General features: G+C 34.6%; 1 protein-coding gene across 1 annotated transcript in view; it reads right to left on the bottom strand.

The window, feature by feature from the left end:
* The window catches only part of LOC106029845 (titin), a 244,523-nt gene that overhangs the window by 114,744 nt on the left and 107,908 nt on the right, over positions 1-21,871 (bottom strand). Inside the window, exons 135-171 of the mRNA XM_066999168.1 lie at positions 20,924-21,001; positions 20,656-20,733; positions 20,361-20,444; positions 20,057-20,143; positions 19,442-19,522; positions 19,148-19,237; positions 18,846-18,929; positions 18,059-18,133; positions 17,790-17,873; positions 17,345-17,422; positions 17,059-17,142; positions 16,743-16,826; positions 16,204-16,527; positions 15,493-15,579; positions 14,453-14,536; positions 13,891-13,971; positions 13,159-13,242; positions 12,431-12,514; positions 12,145-12,222; positions 10,971-11,048; positions 10,320-10,400; positions 9,997-10,107; positions 9,130-9,210; positions 8,326-8,409; positions 7,936-8,016; positions 7,585-7,665; positions 7,144-7,227; positions 6,673-6,822; positions 4,905-5,924; positions 4,714-4,797; positions 4,404-4,478; positions 3,605-3,688; positions 2,552-2,635; positions 1,468-1,551; positions 1,103-1,213; positions 646-771; positions 296-379 (exon numbers count right to left, since the gene is read on the bottom strand). Of these exons, the coding sequence (XP_066855269.1) occupies positions 296-379; positions 646-771; positions 1,103-1,213; positions 1,468-1,551; positions 2,552-2,635; positions 3,605-3,688; positions 4,404-4,478; positions 4,714-4,797; positions 4,905-5,924; positions 6,673-6,822; positions 7,144-7,227; positions 7,585-7,665; positions 7,936-8,016; positions 8,326-8,409; positions 9,130-9,210; positions 9,997-10,107; positions 10,320-10,400; positions 10,971-11,048; positions 12,145-12,222; positions 12,431-12,514; positions 13,159-13,242; positions 13,891-13,971; positions 14,453-14,536; positions 15,493-15,579; positions 16,204-16,527; positions 16,743-16,826; positions 17,059-17,142; positions 17,345-17,422; positions 17,790-17,873; positions 18,059-18,133; positions 18,846-18,929; positions 19,148-19,237; positions 19,442-19,522; positions 20,057-20,143; positions 20,361-20,444; positions 20,656-20,733; positions 20,924-21,001 (4,392 nt within the window). The remainder of the gene's footprint in view (positions 1-295; positions 380-645; positions 772-1,102; positions 1,214-1,467; positions 1,552-2,551; positions 2,636-3,604; positions 3,689-4,403; positions 4,479-4,713; positions 4,798-4,904; positions 5,925-6,672; positions 6,823-7,143; positions 7,228-7,584; positions 7,666-7,935; positions 8,017-8,325; positions 8,410-9,129; positions 9,211-9,996; positions 10,108-10,319; positions 10,401-10,970; positions 11,049-12,144; positions 12,223-12,430; positions 12,515-13,158; positions 13,243-13,890; positions 13,972-14,452; positions 14,537-15,492; positions 15,580-16,203; positions 16,528-16,742; positions 16,827-17,058; positions 17,143-17,344; positions 17,423-17,789; positions 17,874-18,058; positions 18,134-18,845; positions 18,930-19,147; positions 19,238-19,441; positions 19,523-20,056; positions 20,144-20,360; positions 20,445-20,655; positions 20,734-20,923; positions 21,002-21,871) is intronic.

Raw genomic sequence — 21,871 nt, 5'->3', positions numbered from 1 at the left:
ATTATGTATTTTAAACTGAAGCCATATTTGCAGCCTGTTTTTCAAAACAACTTTTTATACTCTTTAAAGTAACTATTCTGCAAATCTTAATTTTTAAAGTTTACAAGAAGGTCAGAAAGCTGATGATATTTTTAAATGAAGTAGATTTATCTGTAATGCATGCCACATTTTTGCCTCTCCATTTCATATTACTTAAGCACGTATCTCAGAGCATAATTCATAAAGTTAGTTCAATTTAATTCCAGAAGAGCACTATGTTTATTTCAAATAATGACAGTATAATGATGATATATACCTTTGGTTGGTGGTAGTTCTGGTTTTTTGGGTTCAGCAGCAGGTGTTTTTTCTTGTGGGACAGCTTTCTTGGGCACCTTAAGCACTTTAAAAATATTATTTTCTCTTAAATTCACAGTTTAGAAAAATACAAAAGATCATAAAACTGATGACAGAATCAAAGAGTTTAGATATTTCTTAAAATAGAGGTTCATCTAGTGACTGGTTGGCTAATTACATACGCAGCCTTACGCACAGTAGAAGATGGGGCTGGAGACACATAAGAAATCTTAAACAAAAAAAGTGGCTAACAAGAAATTAAAGTATTAATCAAGATACTAAAATAAAAAGCAGCTCTTCTCACAAATATACCTTTAGCTTCTGGAACTTCCGGTTTCTTGGGCACAGCCACAGGCTTCTTGGGCACTGCCACAGGCTTTTGGGGAACAATCACCGACACCTCCTCTTCTGGCTCTTCCTCCTCAACCACCTCAGGCACTTTAAAGATATTAGTTCCTTTTACTTGACAGGGACAAAGATCCGCAAACAGCTTAATGGTAAGCAGTGAAGCAGGAAAGGAAGAGTCCTTTTCAGATAACACCACTTCCTTCAGGTGGACTACTTGCAGCAAAGAGCCCAAGCGGGGGCTTATGATAGAGCGTTTGCCAACCAGCCCCACCCTCTGCCACAGGCCCATACAGACTCGTACAGACACAGCATGGCTAAATGCTGCTCACACCCCTCCCCACAGAAGGCAGAGGGGCAGAGAACAGTCAGTACTGTGTCAACACCCAGAGCACGGCAGGCACTTTGGGACACCACCATATACCTTCAGCTGGAGGAGCTTCTGGCTCTCCAGGCTCGGCAACTGCTACCGCTTCCTCTGGTGGTACTTCCACCTCTTCCTCTTCTGAGACCTCTGCCTCCGGCATCTCATGCACTTCAAAGATATTAGTGTGTTTCATTTTACATTGCTGAAAAGACATGCCACGCAGGACAAAAAACAGGGCAACGCAGACGCTGAACACCACAAAAGCCTGTTCAAAACCTCACACGCACAGCACAGTACGCCCAGCATGCATAACTTTGCAAGTCTCAGATTTAAGACAAAGACAGGCCAAGAGAGGGTAGGACAACACTTAAGAGAAGGAGATAAAGTATCTTCTTTGTCAAGTTATCCATGAAGTCAGGTACCTCTGGGTGCTGGAGGCTCTGGGGCTTTGGCAACGGCCACAGGTATTTTTTCCTCACGAATAGCCTTCCTGGGCACTTCGGGCACTTTAAAGATATTAGTAACAGTCAGTTTTATACATTGAACAGGATAATGAACAGTGAAACATAAACGAAAGGTGCCCTCGAGAAACTAACCAAACTGGTCTCATGGTATCAACCCCACCTCTCCCTCACTTGCTCACAAAAACACAAACAGATACAGAGTGCCTGTGTTTATGTACGACTCAAGAGCGAGGTGAGAATAAAGGTACCCCTCCATGTACTCAGCAGCCTTCCCTCCCAGGGAAGAGAGACTGTCATTCTCAGCCCTGCTGGGATCTGATGGTTCGCTGGGAACAACCTCAGCCCATACCTTATCTATTGTCATTCCTCATACAGGCATTGATAGAGAGAGGAACAGAAATCCCACTGGTTTTCCTTCATCTCTATTCCTGTCCTTCTCCGTTTCCATTCTTTCTTTATGCTTTTCACTTCCCTGGTTTATTTTCTTATCTTGAGTAGTTCTCATCCCTCAATTCTCCTCTCACTGTGGCAACTCCCAAAGCTAATATGGTTCACTGGATTTTATAACCATTCTTTCTTCACTACATTCTCTGAAATGGTCAGATATTTCTTTAAGCACTTAATATGCTATCAGTTCTTATAACTCCCTTCGTATGTGCATTTCTGAGTAACTTGTTTTGTTTTATAAATTCTGAAAGACTCATGCTTATGGTACACAGTCACTGAGACTGTCAAAATAGTCATGGGGACATTTGTGTCATCAATTTAAGATAATGTTTGGCAATACTCTACAAAAAAGCAATGATCAAATTTTAAAAATCAAATTTTTGTGTCTGAAGATTTAGAATATGAAAGTGAAACAGTAAATTCAAAATATCTTTTGGGTTGTTCATAAAAATACTAAATAATGGAATTCCCAATTCACACAAAGAACTTGGAAATTTCAGGTAATCACAAATGGACAGGATATCAGATTTCAGAAGTAACATTTCAGATAGTAAGAAACAGTCTTGTTCAGGTCAATGTGCAGGGCAACAAGTACCTCGAGCTGGTGCAGGTTCTGGCTTTTTTGGCACAGCTACAGGTATGGGTTCTTCCAGAACAGCCTTCTTGGGTACCTTGGGCACTTCAAAGATATCAGTATATTTTAGTTTTGTGGGCTGTACAGATGTATATGAAACAATAAGACAATCAATAACATGCGCACACAGTCTTCCCTGAGAAAGCGCTGTGCTTACACTCAGTCACCGGTTGTGCTTTGCTTCACACACGTTGTATGCCAAGGGTGTCAAAGATGTCATGCAGGACATGGGAAGTCTTTGTTTAGTTTCAGTTTTTGAGGCAAGGTGGAAATGCAGAAAACACACCCCATCTTTCTAACAGCTGGTCAGAAACTTATGTATGGAATCCAACCGTACTTGAAGGTCTGTTGCTTAGCATTCATGACTGCTTGGTCAACTCTAACAATTGTTAACAAAATTTCCAGTTGCTTTAACTATTACCCTCCTTTTTCCTATGTTATTTCCAGTATTTTAACCTCCTTTTCATTTTCAGTTTTCCACAGTTCCTGTCTTTGCAGATCCCTCTTCCTACAGAAATGTGTACTTTCTCTCCTCTCTGCTGGCTGGTATTAATGAATGGCCCTTTCATGTGCTAAAAGAATAATCAGCAGATATATCCAGTCTTGGTAGTAAGTCCACCTCCAGTTTAGTGGAATTTACTCACTTTTAAAGAGATAGAGAACTGATATGGCTGCTCTCATCCATTAATAATGATTATTGAAAGATTCTGGGATGCAAAATTATGTATTTTAAACTGAAGCCATATTTGCAGCCTGTTTTTCAAAACAACTTTTTATACTCTTTAAAGTAACTATTCTGCAAATCTTAATTTTTAAAGTTTACAAGAAGGTCAGAAAGCTGATGATATTTTTAAATGAAGTAGATTTATCTGTAATGCATGCCACATTTTTGCCTCTCCATTTCGTATTACTTAAGCACGTATCTCAGAGCATAATTCATAAAGTTAGTTCAATTTAATTCCAGAAGAGCACTATGTTTATTTCAAATAATGACAGTATAATGATGATATATACCTTTGGCTGGTGGTAGTTCTGGTTTTTTGGGTTCAGCAGCAGGTGTTTTTTCTTGTGGGACAGCTTTCTTGGGCACCTTAAGCACTTTAAAAATATTATTTTCTCTTAAATTCACAGTTTAGAAAAATACAAAAGATCATAAAACTGATGACAGAATCAAAGAGTTTAGATATTTCTTAAAATAGAGGTTCATCTAGTGACTGGTTGGCTAATTACATATGCAGCCTTATGCACAGTAGAAGATGGGGCTGGAGACGCTGTGGGCTATGGGCTTGGGTTTGCTTTCATTGTCATCTTTTCATTTCTTTTTTCAGTATTACACTATATGCTGCTTACAGCTGTTTCATGTAATATTCATTTTAAATATTTCTAGTATTTAAATACTCTCAACGTCATCATTGGCAAATGGCACTTCACTTGAATTATGTCCTTGTGTTTTGGATGGACGGAATCTGGTGCTAGAGAAAATGTTTACTTCTCTAGACAGTATTTGGTACTTTCTAAAAGTAATGAAATGGTGAAGCAGTGCATCAATTTTTTGTGCATACATGTTTTGAGTATTTCAACTTTAACATCTTTCATCTGAGTATTCTGAGAAAATCAAGTCCTCATATGACAACCTTGCATATTAATTCGTATCTGGTACATCTCTCTCACATTTTAGATGCTAGAGTATGACTATAAAAGATCAATTTAAAATGGGATTCATTGAAAGAAAAAAAAAAAGAAAGAAAGACAAATACACAAACAGGAACAACAAAACCACCATCCCTGTAATGGTGCTCATGATGACATGTACCTTTAGCAAGTGGAGCTCCTGTTTTTTTAGGTACACCATCAGACACTTTCTCCTTTGGGACAGCCCTCTCAGGCACTTCAAAGATATTAGTTCAATTCATTTTACAATTCAAATACATTTAAACATATGTACACAGATTGAAACATAGAAGATGTGAAATCTTGTGAAATAACAATCTGTCACAAACATGCTCAGTGTGATTTGTAGCGGCAAGCACAATTTAAAATCTAAGGTTCAAAATGACAGAAGAGGTTAAAATCATATTTAAGAAGATTAGGTGTGTTTATCATGTATTCATGATAATATGTACCTCTGGCTGATGGAGGTTCTGATTTTTCAGGAACAGCTACAGGAATTTTCTCTTCTGGGACAGCCTTCTCAGGCATTACAGGCTCTTTAAAGATATTAGTATATTTTAGTTATTCATATTAAGCTTTATTATGAGCAGTGAAACATACTATACTTGAGAGAAGGAATAGACATCCTACTCATAAGATGTACCTTTAGCTTGTAGAGCTGCTTGTTTTTTATGTATGGCAACAATCTCTGGCTTTTCAGCCGTCTTGGCCAGTGGTGGTTCCTCAGGTGATAAAACAGGCTCTGGCTTCTCAGATGCCACTTCAGGCTTCGGTTTTTGAAGTGCTGTAAAATTCTCTGGTTTTCGGGGTGCCAAAATTTGTTCTGAATCCTTAGGCACCATAACAGGTTCTGGCTTGCCTTGCACCGCAACAGGCTTTGATTTTTGTGACACTGCAATAGGCTTCGATTTTTTGAAATCTCCAGCAAACTCTGTTTCTTCCGGTGCCACAACAAGCTCTGCTTTTTGGGGTGCCACACGAAGTTTTGTTTTGGGGGGCACCACAATGTGCTCTGTTTTTGAGGGTGCTGCAGCTGCCTCCAAGTCATCAGGTACCACAGTGATCTCAGGTTCCTCAGGGGCCATGAATGGCTCCAATTTGGGGGGTTCCACAATAGGCTTTTGTTTTGAGTGCATCACACCATGCTTTATTTTTTGGGGTGCCACATCAGGCACGGGTTTCTCAGGTACCCCAGCAAGGTCTCGTTTCTCAGGCAAACCAGCATGATCTGTTTTCTTGGCTGCCACAACAGGCCTTTGTTTTGGGGACATCACACCATGCTTTAGTTTTTGGGGTGCCACATCGAGCTTAGGTTCCTCAGGTACCACAGTAAGGTCGGTTTTCTCAGGCACCACAACATGTAGTGTTTTTTGGGCTGCCACAACTGGCTCTGTTTCCTCAGGTGCCGCAACGGTTTCTGCTTTTCGGTGTGCCAAGACAGCCTCAGGCTCCTCAGATGCCACAACACCCTCTGTTTCTTGGCGTGCCACAACAGACCTTGTAACCTCAGGTGACACAGCATGCACTGGTTTTAGGGCCACTGTCACAGGTTCTACTTCTTGAGGTGCCACAAAGTGTTTCACTTTGGGGGGTCCTGCAATGTCCTTTGGTTTTCGTGAAACTGCAACAGGTACTTTCTTTTCTAGAACAGTTGTCTTGACCACTTCATGTACATAAAAGATATTAGTTCTAAATTAACAGTTGCTCAGACACATATACCTACTTTAAGTAAATCATAAAACATAAAAAGACAATTGGAATGGAAACATTAAAAACGTATGAGGTACCAAGCATTTATGTTAGCCTTTTTAAGGATGGAGATAACACACATTGGCTTTTCTTCCTTCAAATACACACACATACACACCTCATGCCCCCACATATGTAAGCATACACATGCAATGACAGTATATCTTAAGCTCTACGTAGAATTCACAGTATTTACAAAGTGGACAGGACAAAAGATATTAATAATTTTGCAGGTAATAAGCTGAAGACTCAAGAATTATCAGTGATGGCATCCAGCTTTTCTTGGTAGGGCTTCTGATATTTCAAGTATATTGATATGTTCTGCTCCTAGCTACTATAATGGATAGTTTCTCCTCTACTACTACTGTAACTTGAAAAATATTAGTTACAGTTGTTTTCATGAACCAAAGCATGTAGTAAGTAGAATGGTAAGAATACTCCAAATAGTAAGAAGAATTGAAGTGAAAAACGCAGGTAATTCAGACATCCCGAATTTGTCACTATTCTTCAAAAAGACCCGTGTATGCCTACTTCACACAGATATGCAGATACATAGAACGAATACAGTCTGGTCTCTCAGAAGACAGAAGACCTGGAAAACCACAGTGTTTAGGAAAAGAGGAAAATATTGCTCATATTATTTTATTAGTGTTGAGATTTACCTTTCTCTAGTAGAGGTTTTGGTTCTTCAGGTACAGCCTCTGGTTCTGGGACAACCACAGGTTCTTGTTCTTTAGGCAAAATCTCAGGTTCTGGTGTTTTAGGAACAGGTAATTTCTTCTCTGGAACAAGCTTCTTCGACACTTCAGGTTCTTTAAAAATATTTATTTATTTTACTTTCAGGAATTTGAAGAATTGGAATTAAAAAGGGGACAATAGCTCCAAGGAGAAAATTATCAGACAACATCAGAAAAATATACCCCTCATAAACAGTCTATTTGTTTTTAATATTGCCCAATGTGCACCAATAATAGCCATTGTTGTTAAATAAGTTATTCACAAGGGATGACAACACAAACCATAACACCTACAAATATTAGAATATAACAAAGAGGATAACATAGAATTAAAAAGATGATATTCAGATAAACCAATTAAAATGTTGTGTGACTTTATCAGTACTGAAAATGTACCTTTAGGTGATGGAGGTTCTGGTTTTTTAGGAACTTCAGTGTGTACTTTTTCTTCTGGAACCACTTTCTTGGGCACTTCAGGCACTTTAAAGAAAGTAATTTCTATTATTTGTATGAAATTCAAACAGAGTGTCTTTAGTACTTGGGACATAAAAAGTAAAACTCAGGGACATCAACAACATCAGTGGTTTTGGATGTAAATATCAACTTTTTCGTATTCCTACAGAAAATATTCTCTGAGGTAATGGTCTTTCACGGGCTACAAATAGGTTAGCTTCTCTGTTTATCTCTCTCACACATATAAAAGGTACAATTTAAACAACAACAACAAATATAAAACATTTATAATACAAGAAAATAACCATTTATTAAAATAATACACTAATTTATTAAAATAATACACAAAGGGTTTTTCTGTCATTCATTGTTTACAGCAGTTACCTTTAGCTGGTGGAGGTTCTGGCTTCTTTGGTACTTTGACTGAAATCTCTTCTGTGACCACTTTCTTTGGTACCTCAGGCACTTGAAAAATATTAATAAATTTTACTATAAGAATTTCATGAACAGCATTAAAGAACAACAGCAGAATAGTGTTAGTGAGTACACCAATTACAAGGATTATCTTTTTCCATGTTGAAAAACAAAACATTTGTTCACTTGGAAAACCTCAGACAACAGAAGAAAATCTCCACAAGGGACTTGGGTATTGTCTTCTATAGTGTCAAAACAATAAAGAGCAATATTTTCCATTTTGTTTTTTATTATTTTATTTTTCTCCATAATGACAAATACCTTTAGGTGGTGGAACTTCTGGTTTTTTAGGCTCCATGACTGGTATTTTCTTGTCTGGGACTTTCTTGGGCTCTTCATGCACTTTAAAATTAATACTTAAGTTAATACAAAGAATATAAAGAAATTTAGATAGCATTAAATTAGAAAAAGAAACAAACAAAAGGACACCAAGTAGGATCAATTAAAGATAATATCCTTTACCAAACATGCTTTTTGCTCTCAATCAAGATTGATAGACATTTGAGAGTATCAAGTAGAAAAAGAGTCTGCTTCAAAAATGAAGTATATAAATCGCAGTTTAGGAGATAGAAAAGATGAGGAAATAGTATCAAAAGATTTTATCAGTGAAGGAAAACAAATTATTGTTATGGATTTATTAATGACAAGTACCTTTAGCTGGTGGTACTTCTGGCTTTTTAGGCACAGGAACTTTGATTTTCTCTTCTAGAACTACTTCCTTGGGTGCTTCAGGTTCTTTGAGGAAAAAAATTATTTTCAATCAGTATATAGGATTTTACAGTTATGTTCAAAACTTTGGAGTAGAAACTGAAAATTAATGGAACCACTGATTTCATATGTTTATTCACTTTACATTCCTTTATGCCCCTGTAAAGTCTGAGGTAAAACCTCAGAGCCTTTTAAAGCCTTAATCAAATGCAGATCAGCAAGGTGGCTGACTTAAACACATCCCTCTACATTAAATTATTTTTCCATTTAAGTCAATGACCTCCCTGGATCTGCATTCGACTGAAGACTGCTGTTGTCCATTCTGCCTTCCTTGTCACATTCTTCTATGCATGATGATATCATCTCGTTATCAATTTTTTGTCTCTTCATGGAGGGTTTTCCCCTGTGTTAGACGACTGTATCACTGTGTATTTTGAGTTTCTTAAACACTCTTTTGCAGCTAATTTTTTACTGTAGGATTTCTGCTGTGGTCCTTGAGGATTGATCTCATCTCTGCCCAGTTACATGAGCATTTCTAACTCACCGATATGCTAATTACAGCTATCGCTCAAGAAAGAGAGTTTCGAAAGCAGTAACATATACAAACTGTGGCCACAGAAAATAAATATAATAGTACAAAACATACAAACAGTCAAAAACTAATTCACCAAATCAAGGTAGAGTTCTTTTTGTTTGTTTGTTTGTTTTTTTCTCTTCCATGTTTTAGTTCTATGTAATGAAACATACCTTTGGCTGGTGTTGGTTCCAGTTTTTTAGGCACAGTAATAGGTACTTTCTCTTCTGTAATTTTCTTGGGCACTTCTGGCACTTTAAAGAAAACAACATTTATTTTTGTTATGTTTAAGGCATTTAAAGATATGTGATATTAAGAAGAAAGAGTGTCACAAGAAGAATATTGTCAAGATTCATAAGATCAGATATGGAAAGAAATATGTAATGCAAAAAGATTTGTATAGTACTACACAGTACTAGGAATTTTTTATTAATTTTATTAATTTTAATTATTAATTTTTATAAATGAGAAATAAAGGGTATTTTTTTTATTTTCATATTAACCCTTCTGCCCAAGAGGAAGAGAAATCTCAGAGTGTCACCTTTATTGACATGTAACCTTCAGGTGGTACTCCTGCCTTTTTAAGTAAAGCAAAAGGTACTTTCTCTTCTGAGACAGATTCCTTAGGTAGCTTGGAAATTTTAAAGATATGTACTTTTGAGAAATAGAAAAATAAAATATGGAATACAGAGAAGTAATACAAAACAAGTAGATGTTAAAGGACAGTCTGACAACAGTTACATGTTCAAAAAAGTCTCAGCAAAAAACAAATTGAAGTTTGAAGAACAGGTTTCTGTTCAGGGATACCTTTCGTGGGCACTTCAGGCACTTTAAACATATTTATTGATTTTAATTTTTATTATTTAAAGTAAACATACAAATAAATAAGACTAGTAGGGAAACAGAAGAACAGGCATGTGTAACACGAGTATCACAAAACTGACGTGGATTATAAAATATTAAATGAGTAACTACGTAAGAAACACAAAATATATTATCATCAAAAGAGAAGACCTCAATTTATTGGGCTACTAAAGTACCTTTAGATAGTGGAGATTCTGGCCTTTTAGACATTGGTGTAGGTTCTGTTGTTTTAGGCACAGCAATAGGCACTTTTTCTTCTGAAGCATCTTTCTTAACTACTGTAGGCACTTTAAAGATATTAGTTCATTTTAAGAATTTATATAGGACAGAAAGACAAGTCACACAGAAAAATAAGTTTGACAAGTAAGTAAGGAACAAAAAGAATGAACACAAATATTAGTTATACTGAACAATACCTAAACTATGGACATTATTAAATTTTTTTTTTTTGGAGGTCATTACTTTGCAAGTTTCAGGAAAGATGATCAAGATCATATACCTCTAGGTGGTGGAGCCTCCTCTTTTCTATGAACAGTAGAAATTTCTTCTTCTATGTACATTTCCTCATAAACTTCATGTACTTGAAAGATATTAGTTTAAATATTTAAATTAACTCAGAGTAGTATCTTCAGACAACAAGACAATGTGGAAAACAAATAACAGAGAAAATCAAATATTCAAGCTCAGCTTAAGACACACAGGTCTATTTTGTATCAACCCTCAAATTTAGTCTTGTTATAAGTGAGGGAAGAAATAACCTTGTATAGTACCATGATCTGACCTCTGCAGGTTGCGAGAAGAAAGATTTTTGTTATGTCCTAAACTGAGTTACTTCTCGAGTGCTGAGAGATGGACTTCTCTGACTACTCTATATCAATTTTTCAATGTCTGTTTTATAATTATTGCTTTCCTTGGACTGATCTCATGTAGCAGGGTCCCTTGCTTTTTGCCGTTAAATCTAAACAATTTTTTCCCCTCAAGAACAACTCCAGGTGATATATATATATATATATATATATAAATAAATTTTATACCGTGGCTGCTAACTACATTTTAGATTATGATATGTAGAATTTTCTCAAAATCATTAAAGATATATACATGAAAACAGATCTTTTAGCCTTCAAACCCCGCTCAGAATGTCTTGTACCTTTAAGGTGCGTAGCTTCTTTTGGTAGAGCAGGAGGTATTTTTTCTTTGTGGACATCTTTCTTTGGTACTTCAGGAACTTAAAAAGATTGGTTTATTTTACAAATTTGCACTAGGAAATAAGTATTACAGTTTTGTAAAACAATAAAAAATGCTACTAGAAAAATATTAAAATATATGGTATTAAGCTATGAATACAACTCGGCAACTTAACTTCATGCATTTCTCTGTTTTTGGAACTCCTAACACTTACAGGTCTGAATTTTCTCTTCTCTGAAAGGATAATATTTGTTGTTGTTGTTGTTATCAAACAACCTTTAGGAATTTTGTCAATTCAAATGTTTTTATTTCTTTAAAAATTTCCTAAAAAAGGCAAAGCAAAACTCCAGTGAAGTTAATCAAATATTTTGTCAAACTTTTCAATACTGGAATTGTATTTTACTACAAAACTATGTTTCTATAAAATATTTTGTGGGTTTTTTGAATTTTTTTTTCTGAATTGAAGTCTTAACCTAATCTTTATCAGAACCCCTGACATGACTGGAAAAAGTGCTTCAGGAACAAGCTCTGTCACGACTTTTTTTTTTTTTTAATAGCAACATAGAATGTAGTTTGGGAAATGGAATATGACAAGAAGTCAAAAAATATAAGGTTAATCCCTGGGCCTGTAACGAATTACCTGTCTACTAATTTTTATTTATTTATTTATCTATTTATTTATTTATTTAATTTTCTGAGGGGGGAGAGTAGTTGTATAAATTTGTCTGTTTAAATTTTAAATTCTTGATGCAAAATGTATCAATATGTTTGAGCAGTCCCTGACACAAACCAAAAATAAGAATTTACACAGAATGATCATTGAATTTGTTTTCCTGAATGATGAATGATTGTCTTAGTAGTTGCTCATTCATTAGTTTAACATATGAAGAAAGCTGCTGAAATATTTGGATTTCTTTGTGTTTGCAAAATGATTATATGTTTTTCATCTCTGATCTCCCTGTATACATGCTCTCTTCCTGAGATAAATAAATTACTTTTAAAATAGGAAATCAAAGGGAAGAAAACGGTGTGTATATAGCACTTTATAATGCTGTTCAGAAAAAGCAAGCATGAGGGGTTTCTTAGTACCTCAATTTTGAGAGAATAGAAAAAAAAATCATTTGGAGATCGTATACCTTTAGTTTGAGGAGCTTCTTTAGGGACAGCAGCAGGTATTTTCTTAAGTGGGACAGTTTTCTTTGTCACCGCAGGTTCTTCAAAGATATTATATTTTTAAGAACATTATCATATAACAAAATGTAAGTAACAAAACAAAGAAGCAATGACAAGCACATAGTATCTAAGGAAACATTAGAATGAATACATTAAATAGCTGACCGGAGCACAGATGGAATGATGACAATGAATAACTGATTTGTAGGGTACACGTCACTTTATATATTGTTTGAATAGTTGCAGTACCTTTAGCTGCTGGAGCTTCTGGTTTACTAGGAATAACAACAGGGAGTTTTTCTTCTGTTGGAAGATCTTCATAAACTTCAGGCTCTTTAAAGATATTAGTTTATTTTACGGATTTTAATAGTATTTACAAGACAAAATTAGAAAGACAACTTATAATGCACAGACATGTATATAGACAAAGACCTGTTTGAACATAAATTATTTAAATATCTCATTTCAGCCTGATCATTTACCTACTATTGCTAGAAGTGATCATTATCAATTAGTAAAATACAAATTTTCAAAAATATTTCATTTTATTTTCTAGTTACTTAGTTTTCTGTGTTACATAGGACATTGTATTTGAATTGAGTTTCCCATTTCCCCATCTGGAGTTAATTATCTATATCCCAGCTCAAAAATTAATTAAGACATACTCAGGATGGTTTTTAAGCCAACATCTACTTTAGTCCATTTTTTTGTTCTAATATGGCTGAAGGGTTTTCCTGGATCAGAAATTTAGTTTCTCTCTTATGCTTTTTTCACCCAACAACAGGAGAGAAAAGAACATCTAAAAAATGTTAAACTATAAATGTTGGGGTTAGAGAGTCTCAAAGACATGCATAGAAATTACTTTTAAATAACTAAAAAATAATAATACATAAATTGAAAATGTCTCATGTTTTAAAAAACAACCTAGAACATGAATCTCTGCAGTTTACTTCTTGGTAGATATTTCACTGATGTACCTTCATACAAAGTAGGTTCATCTTCTCCAACAATAAAGGTGGGTACTTTATCTTCAAGGACAGCTCTCTTATGAATCTCAGGAACTTGAAAAGATATTATCCCTTTTTTAGTAACCTCAAAATATTTTTCAACTTTTAAATTCCCAAACAGAAATAAACCCAGAAACCTAAGATTTTTTGATGGCCCAAATACTATGCATTTTGATGAAAGATATATTATACAGTCTAGAACAATGAATTATGTAGAAAATTCATTGTTTCTGCTCTCAAAGAGCATAAGCCATTTGCTTTTCACACTGTATCTTCATGCTGATATTTCCTTCTGATATTTATAACAGCTTTATTGGTTTAAACTTGCTCTTGCTGTATTACTTCTCAGAATATCATGACCATTATACTCGTTTCCAACTCCCAGTTTAAACTGAATTTACAACTACATCACAAAAATAAAAGCACTGAAGCTTTTATGTACAGATGCTGTAAGTAGCAATAAGTTCTCATCACATTTTCTGTCATAAATCAGTTTATTTACCGTCTAGCATATGTATAGCACATATATGAAATGTTTGCCTAAGAGCATTCAATTTATCACTCAGAACTGAATCTGCAGTTAGAGACTAGATTATATCCTTGTCATGGCCTAAAGAATTTTAGTATTCTTTTAGAAGATGTTAGTTGGAGTAAACAATGCAAATATTTCCTTTCCGTAAAATCTCATATCAAATGTTCTACCTTTCTTTGGTGGAACTTCTATTTCAGCTGCATGTGTAGGTTTCTTTTCTTCAGGAACAGGTCTTTTGAGAACAGCCAGCCCTTTAAGACATTGTTTGCTTTTAGGGCTTTTAAATTTTCTTGGAAGAAGTTAGAAAGAAGAACAAATCTAACAAATCTACGACAGATTCATGAAGCAACAAAAGACTAAATGTTTCCTGAAAGAATATCTACATTAATTTTGAAGATTAAACTGAAGAATAACATATTAAAAACATTTTCTTGAAAGACAACCATAGTCTTGGATGATGAAATCTGCTTCCTTTTCACAATGACCAAAAATACTCTTTCTTTCTGAACTTCTTTCATATGTATCTTAAAGACAGAACACACATTTTTCAATGCAACTCACATGTTTTCAAAAAATGACTTGACATAAACAGGCAAAAAAGACTCAATCACAAACAGCTGAAAAAGCACCATGAAGACATAAAACAGACACATGTTTCTCAACAAATAATGAGGACAAAAGACTGAAATCAGAGTTCATGGTTTGTGAGGACAATGCAGAGGAAGTATATACCTTTAGCTGGTGGAATCATTTCCTTTTTAGGAACAGTAGGTAGTACTTTTTCCTTTGGAACAGGCTTCTTCACCACCGCTGGCACTTTAAAAACATTGTTGTGTTTTTAAGAATATTTGCAGTATTAATATTATGTAAGAATAAAAGGTAAACAAAAAGCAAGCAATGCAAAGAGTCACAGAAGTTAGAAAAATAAAAATACACTGTACTCATTTGCTATTCAGTGCTGACCTTGAAGGCCACGCATCTCAAATATTTTGCTTGGATTCAAGCTGATTGTTTGGTGAACATTTGAGCAGGATATGGCTTAATAATCAGGTTTTATGGACTGTCAGCTGTATTAATACCAGCTGGGAATATGGTAAAGTTATAATTTTCTATCAATTAACTCCAAGTCATCATGCAAAAATTAACCCCCTTCCCACTGATTTCATTCTGATAATTTGAATGAGAAACAGCTAAAAAAAATGAGTGCAAGATGAGTTTCTGGCAAATTAAGTGCTCTGAAAAGAAAACTACAGAACTCTGGACTAGTACAGGAACTCTACTAACATACACTGACAATTTGTATTCATGACCCTTAGCTTTTATAAAGACTGAACAGTGAACACATATTAACATTATACCCACTCTAGCATGTAATTAGGGTGAATAAAGCCCTTGGTTTTGGGGATTTGATGGGAAACTAGATTTTAACTGACATAGACTTTGAGCTCAATGGACTTTTATTAATTTTTACATCTGCTTGTTTTCAATCATTAGATAAAAAATGTAATTTACATTCTGATGGTATTAATTAAATAGTGGAGGTCCTCCTCACAATTCCTTTGCCCTCAGTATGCATGTAATTTGTCTAAGTTTTGATTCATTTAAGAAGTATTTACTTATCTTTTTAGTATGTTAATCCCAGTCTTTGACCGTATTGGGAAGAAAAGTTAAGGGTCTAGTAGTCAAATCTGATATTCTGATTTGACTACTAGATGGGGGATTCTGAGAAGACAAAGGGCTGTGTTTTCAGATTTATCTTATAGCTCATGTACCTTTAGCTGGAGGAGCTTCTTTTTTAGGAACAGGAACAGGTACAGGTACTTTTTCTTCTGGCAGAGGTCTTTTAGGCACCTCAGGCACTTTAAGAAATATTTAATTATGGATTTTAAGTTATTTATGAGGAATTACAACAGACACAAAGACAGCAAGCAGAGCAACCACTCATAGAAGAATCACCTAATTTATGCAGAGACAGGAGAGCAGACATTTGACTCAGATCTTGAGCAACAAAAGCTAAGAAATTTCAGTGTACATGTTTCTGGCACATTTTGGATGCAATTTCTGTTTGGCATGAGGGATCCTATGATCCTGTAATCGTAAACATGATAAGACGGAAAGCCCTACTTGAGTTTTAACATCTCTGTTACTCATTGGAGCTAAACTGGGAAAAAGAAACACATTGACACACGGAAGTGTTGAATCCAGACTGAATCTGAACTGCACCAGAAAATTATAATTTACTTTGCTTGTATCATATCTACACTAGCTCTGTCAGTCAGATGGGGAATCTTTCTATTCCACTTTGAAAGGAAGAATTCCTTAGGAAGGAGTAGGACACAAACAAACTTTGAATGGATGTATCATCACCAGCAGCAGACATACATAGATGTATAAATGGGGAAATATATAAAGATGGAGGCTTAAACAGCAGCTGGAAACTCAACAAACAATGATAAGAATAAAGAAATCATGACATGATGTACCTATAGCTGGTGGGATTTCGTAAGTCTCCTCGTAAACCTCCTCATGTTTCTCATAGATCTCTTCCTTCTCCTTAAACGCATACTTCTCATAGATATCTTCCTTCTCCTCAGCCTCCTCTTCATACTCCTGTTCCTGAATCTCCTTATATCCCTCAGGTTCTTCAGGTTCCTCATAAGCTTCAATTTCTTCATATTCCTCAACCTTCTCAAAATCTTCAATACTTTCGTATGTCTCATACTTCTCATACTCCTCATATGTATATTCATACTTCTCCACTACAGGAGCAGGGACTTTCTGGACGAGTTTCTTGGATATTTCAGGCACTTTAGAGACAGTATTATTGTTACTAACTTTACAATTATTTAATATTCTTTACAGTTGTTCAAGACCATCCACACAGAACAGAAAATGTGATTGATAACCACAAGCATAAGTTACTTTAAAATAAAAGAACATGCTCCTGAAACAATATATATATTCTAAAAGATTTTAGGAGGGAAGAGTAAAAAAAAAATGTGATTAAGGAAAATATCTGTACCTTTACTCAGTGGTGGTTCTTTGGGTTTTGGGACAACAGCAGGTACTTTCTCTTCTGCAACAGCTCTTTTATGCACCTCAGGGACTTTAAAGATATGGTTTTCTTTTAGCAATTAAAATGAAAACTTAAAGCAGTATAAGTAAAAACAAAAACAAACACAATAAGCAGTGTTATGGTTTTACAATGCAAACACTGATACTGAAGAGTTTTGACATAAATTAGAGCAGAAATCTCATACAACAAAGACAAAAGTTAGAACGAAGAAGATCAAAAGTATTTTAGCATGTATATTAATAACATTATGGAGCATATGTACCTTTTGCAGCAGGAGCTTCCACTTTTTTAGGGGGAGCAACAGTTACCTTCTCTTCAGGAACAACTTTCTTAGGCACCTTGGGTACTTTAAAGATATGACTGACTTCAGTGTACTTGCTGCACAGTTTTTAAATAAACACAAACCCAGAAGCTTACCACCAGCAGAACAAAAACTTATAGTGTAGCGACAAATATAATGCAAGACAGACATACTAAGTCTTGTGCTAAGGTCAACTTGTATGAAGAATATTATCTATTAATGACACAGCATTTACAAACTGAAATACCTTTGGCTGGTGGAGCTGGCACCTTTTTAGGAACAGGTAATTTCTCTTCAGAAATGGGTTTCTTAGGCATCTCAGGCACTTTAAAGATATTATTTTCTTTTTAGAATGTCCTCTACCAGTAATATTAGAAAGACAACAGAAGACATATACATACATACATAATGAAATAACTGATTTGCAGAACATATTTAAAGTATTTAAAAAAGAAGTTGAAGTAAAAAGACATTTTATATCCATGCGAGACTTTATGAGCAAGTCAGATCATTTCAGAAATTATTTTTTGCCAGGAATCTGACAGGTATTCTGAGACATCAATACAGAAAGACAGCAGGGACACAAAAATAACATAAATAACAAACAATATAAAATAAAATGAATATAGCTAGTGAATGAGACTAACAGCACAGATTGTTTTCTTAGTTATTAAAGTTATTAATTTATGTACCTTTTGATGGAGGAAGCTCCAGTTTCTCAGGAGTGGGTACAGGTATTTTTTCTTTTGGGACTGGTTTCTTAGGAATCTCCAGCTCTTTAAAGATATTATTTTGCAAACACATTTTAAAATTACTTTCAGAGCACCAAAAACATTAAAAAACATGAAACAAGATCACAAACTCCCTGATAAGATCATCAAGGTTTACACAGAAAAAGAAATAAAGAAGCATTTTAATCAGCTCAAAAGATCACATGGGTAGCTTGCAAGAGATGTTGTACCTTTTGCTGGTACAGTTTCCTCTGGAAAAGCTTCCTCTCCTTCATCATGCACAACTTTCTGTGGCACCTCATGCACTTTAAAGATATTAAAAACTTTACTTGCACAACATCCCAAAGAAAACATCACAACACAAAACACAAGGACACCAACTTTAAAATAACAACACTAATAAGCATGAGGCAAACTAAATTCGTTATTTTTAATTCTTTCCCTAAGGATAGCAAAATGCAATTGGGTTATAAGAATTACATGAGGGTTAGCTCTTTTGCCCAATTCTGAATTACACATCATCATTGCCAAACATATTACCAACATATGCTACAAATGAAAGATTGTTGAAGATTTTTAGTCTAATTTTTAACATAAAAAATTGTCAGTGTTTGCTGACAGGGTCCATCTTCTAGTTATTTATAGAGTCCATTGTGCTTTCATTTTATTTTTGTATAAATTTAGCTAAAAAGCTTGAAATTTTAACATATATTCTCAAGGTGCATGTCGGAAAGATCTCTCTGAATTGAAGAATTTCCAGATAAAGTCCCATAGGACATTATTCCAGGAACGTTGTTTAAACATTGTTCCTTGGGAACATGAGTTCTGATTGGTCAAGAACAAAATGAAAAATCAAGCCCTATCTGTGATCTAGTACTGCTTGCTGGGAAGCAAAAGTGTGCTAGAACCAAGGATCTGACTTTGAATGACTATAAATTGATCTTTAAAAGGAGATTTCTTTGAAATACGAAAATATAAGGAAGAAGAATTATCTGCACACACTGCAAAGTGATATACCTTTAGCTGGAGGAATTTTCTTTGCTTTAGGAACTGCAACATGCACTTTTTCTTCTGGGACAGCTGTCTTGGGCACCTCTGGCACTTTAAAGATATTGTTTTGATAAGAAATTTTCAATTATATTTAGAGCATCAAAACTACTAAAACATGGAAAATGATCACAAAGACCCGTAAGAAGAAGAAAACTCACTTCAAAAAGATAATTAAGATTTACATCCAGCTTAAAACAAGTAACAGAGATGAAGGTCTTTTAATTAACTGGACAGAGCTCTTTGGTAATTTTCAGGAAGAAATGCTATACCTTTTGCTGGTATCTCTGGAATAGTTTCCTCTTCTTCCTCTTCCTCAGGAACAAAGACAGGTACCTCTTCAGGGGAAAGTCTTGATATTTCTGTCATTTCAAAGATAGTATTTATTTGTAAGAAGATTAAACACAACATCAGACACAGACGGATGATTTACACAGAAGATGAAGAGTTTAAATTAGCAAGTACATTTGTCACAAACTGCTATGATACTTCAGTGAAATTCTAATAACAAACATACAGGAACAACAAGAAACATTGTCCATGGGTTCACTTATGAGAAAAGATACCTTTAGCTGTTGGAGTTTCTGGCTTTTTATGTACATGGACAGGTATTTTCTTTTCTGGAACTTTCTTGGGTACTTCAGGCACTTTAAAGATATTTTTGTTTAAGAAATTCATTTTCAGTGTAATATAAAACAATAACTGTGCAACTAACATAAGGTAACTACACAAATATGATTAATTTGTGTATGAAAAAATCATTGATTTAAAAGTATATAATTTTCCACAGATTTATGCACAGATGCGAACTTACAAACATCCGAACTACCACATTACAAGTTGATGTAGTAAGGCTGGGGGGAAGTCTGGCTGTTTGGAATGTTTATCTCTGGAAGATAAATATTGTTTATCTTCTGGAGCAGCTGTTTTTGAAACAGCAAGTACATTTAAAGAATTCAGATATGTAAATAACAATTATCTTTTTTTCCTCTCCAAAAAAGACAAACAATAGTACAACACAAACATAGACATTTTCAAAGCACAGAATATCACCCATGACAAAAAGAAATGCTCATAACAGAGTCACAATACAGTGAAGAGGAATGGGTTTGTTACTTGCTGTCTTCTAAAGCCAAAGAAATAAAATTAGAATTACTTGGTTGAATCAGAAATCGGTGTACCTTTGGCTGGTGGAGGCTCTTGCACCTTTTTAGTTACTGGGACAAGTACCTTCTCTTCTGGCACAGGTTTCTTTGGTACTTCAGGCACTTTAAAAATATAGTTGCAGTTTAAGAATTTCATTTTTCATTACACCACAGTGTAAAGAATCAATAAAAATGGAACGAATCAATATGAATGACATGAATCAATATAATGGAATGACAAAATGAACTAACAAGAATAGACTGTTCATATTATGTTAAAGAGGAAAGGTGAACAAAGAACATTTTGTTTTATCAAACATTTAGGCAAGAGCTGATATACCTTTAGCTGGTGGGACATCCTTCTTTTTCTTTACAAGAACAGGAACCTGCTCTTCTTGCATAGGTTTCTTTGACACTTCAGGAACTTTAAAGATATTATTGTAAAATGAGTTTAGAATAAGCAGCTAAAACACCTTTACATAAAAGCCAGTGACACAAAACAATTTAACACAAACACATAGAATCACCATTCTTAAGATCAATAATCCTTTTGATTTCACATGGTTTAACACAAGTGAGAAGATAAATAAAGTCTAGAAGACATTTCTGATCACAGCTAATACAAGTTGCTATACCTTTAGGTGGGGGAGCTTCCTGTTTCTTTGGCACTTGGACTTTCTTTTCAGGTGCAGGTTTCTTCGGCACCTCAGCCACTTCAAAAACATTATTTTGATTAAAACATAATCCACAAACTATTTAAAACAGAAATAAAACAAAAAAGACAGCAGCACAAATATTTCATATGCAGAGCCCCCTCCCAAAGAACAGAAAAAGTAATGCATCTAAGATATAGTGTGAATTACACATCCAGAGAATGTCTGCTAACATCAAGAGATTATATACCTTTTGCTGGAGGAGCTTCTTTTTTCTTCAGAATTGGTATTTTTTCCTCTGGAACAGCCTTCTTGGGCACGTCAGGCACTTGAAAGATACCATTAATATCTTAGGTATTTACTTGGAAAACAACAGGAAAATAAAGCGCAAGCAAGCACCCCTAGCACAAATCCCAAGTACATAACCAAAACATACAGCTATGATTTAAAATGGTTTGAGCACTAAGACAAAGTAAAACAGCAAACAGGATATATTCACTGCTTTTAAGCCCATTCTCCCTGCTCAGCCACTAATGCCATCAAAAAAAAAAAAAAAGTTTTGATTTCAAGGGTTTATTTATTGCTTAGAGTAAGACAGAGAGTGACTTTTTAGAACCAGCTATTAAAGAAGATCAAGAAACATCATGGCAGGGAAACTTGCAAAAATACAAATTTAATTTTTTCCTCCAATTTTTGGAGCAAACTAAAATGCTATCAGTGGATGAAAACAAACATTGCAATAAAAGCCTGCTTTAATTACTTTATTAAATACTTTAAGGTTTCACTACTTTTCTCCTTATTTTCCCCCAGAGCTATGATGCTAACACTTCTCAGGCATGTAATATGCTAATTTTATCATGTTGAATAAGCTGGTTTTGTATATTGAATATATATTGCCGATTACATTTTACTTTTCAGATTTTTCCAAGTGCTATCTACATATAAAAAGCAAGCAGATCAAGTTTGTTAATTGATTTAACTCTAACACACAGCTATGAATATATGACAAGTACACAGCAGTTTATACCACAATTTGGTGGGTACTGACATTGTATATGAGTGGTGTACTTCAATGAAAATAATAAAATAAAATAAAATAAAATAAAATAAAATAAAATAAAATAAAATAAAATAAAATAAAATAAAATAAAATAAAATAAAATAAAATAAAATAAAATAAAATAAAATCCTGAATGCT

This window comes from Anser cygnoides, chromosome 6, assembly GCF_040182565.1.
Source record: "Anser cygnoides isolate HZ-2024a breed goose chromosome 6, Taihu_goose_T2T_genome, whole genome shotgun sequence".
Classification (NCBI taxonomy): Eukaryota; Metazoa; Chordata; class Aves; order Anseriformes; family Anatidae; genus Anser; species Anser cygnoides.
The sequence above is the reverse complement of the archived record's forward strand: the minus strand, read 5'-3'. Positions and strand labels throughout refer to the sequence as shown.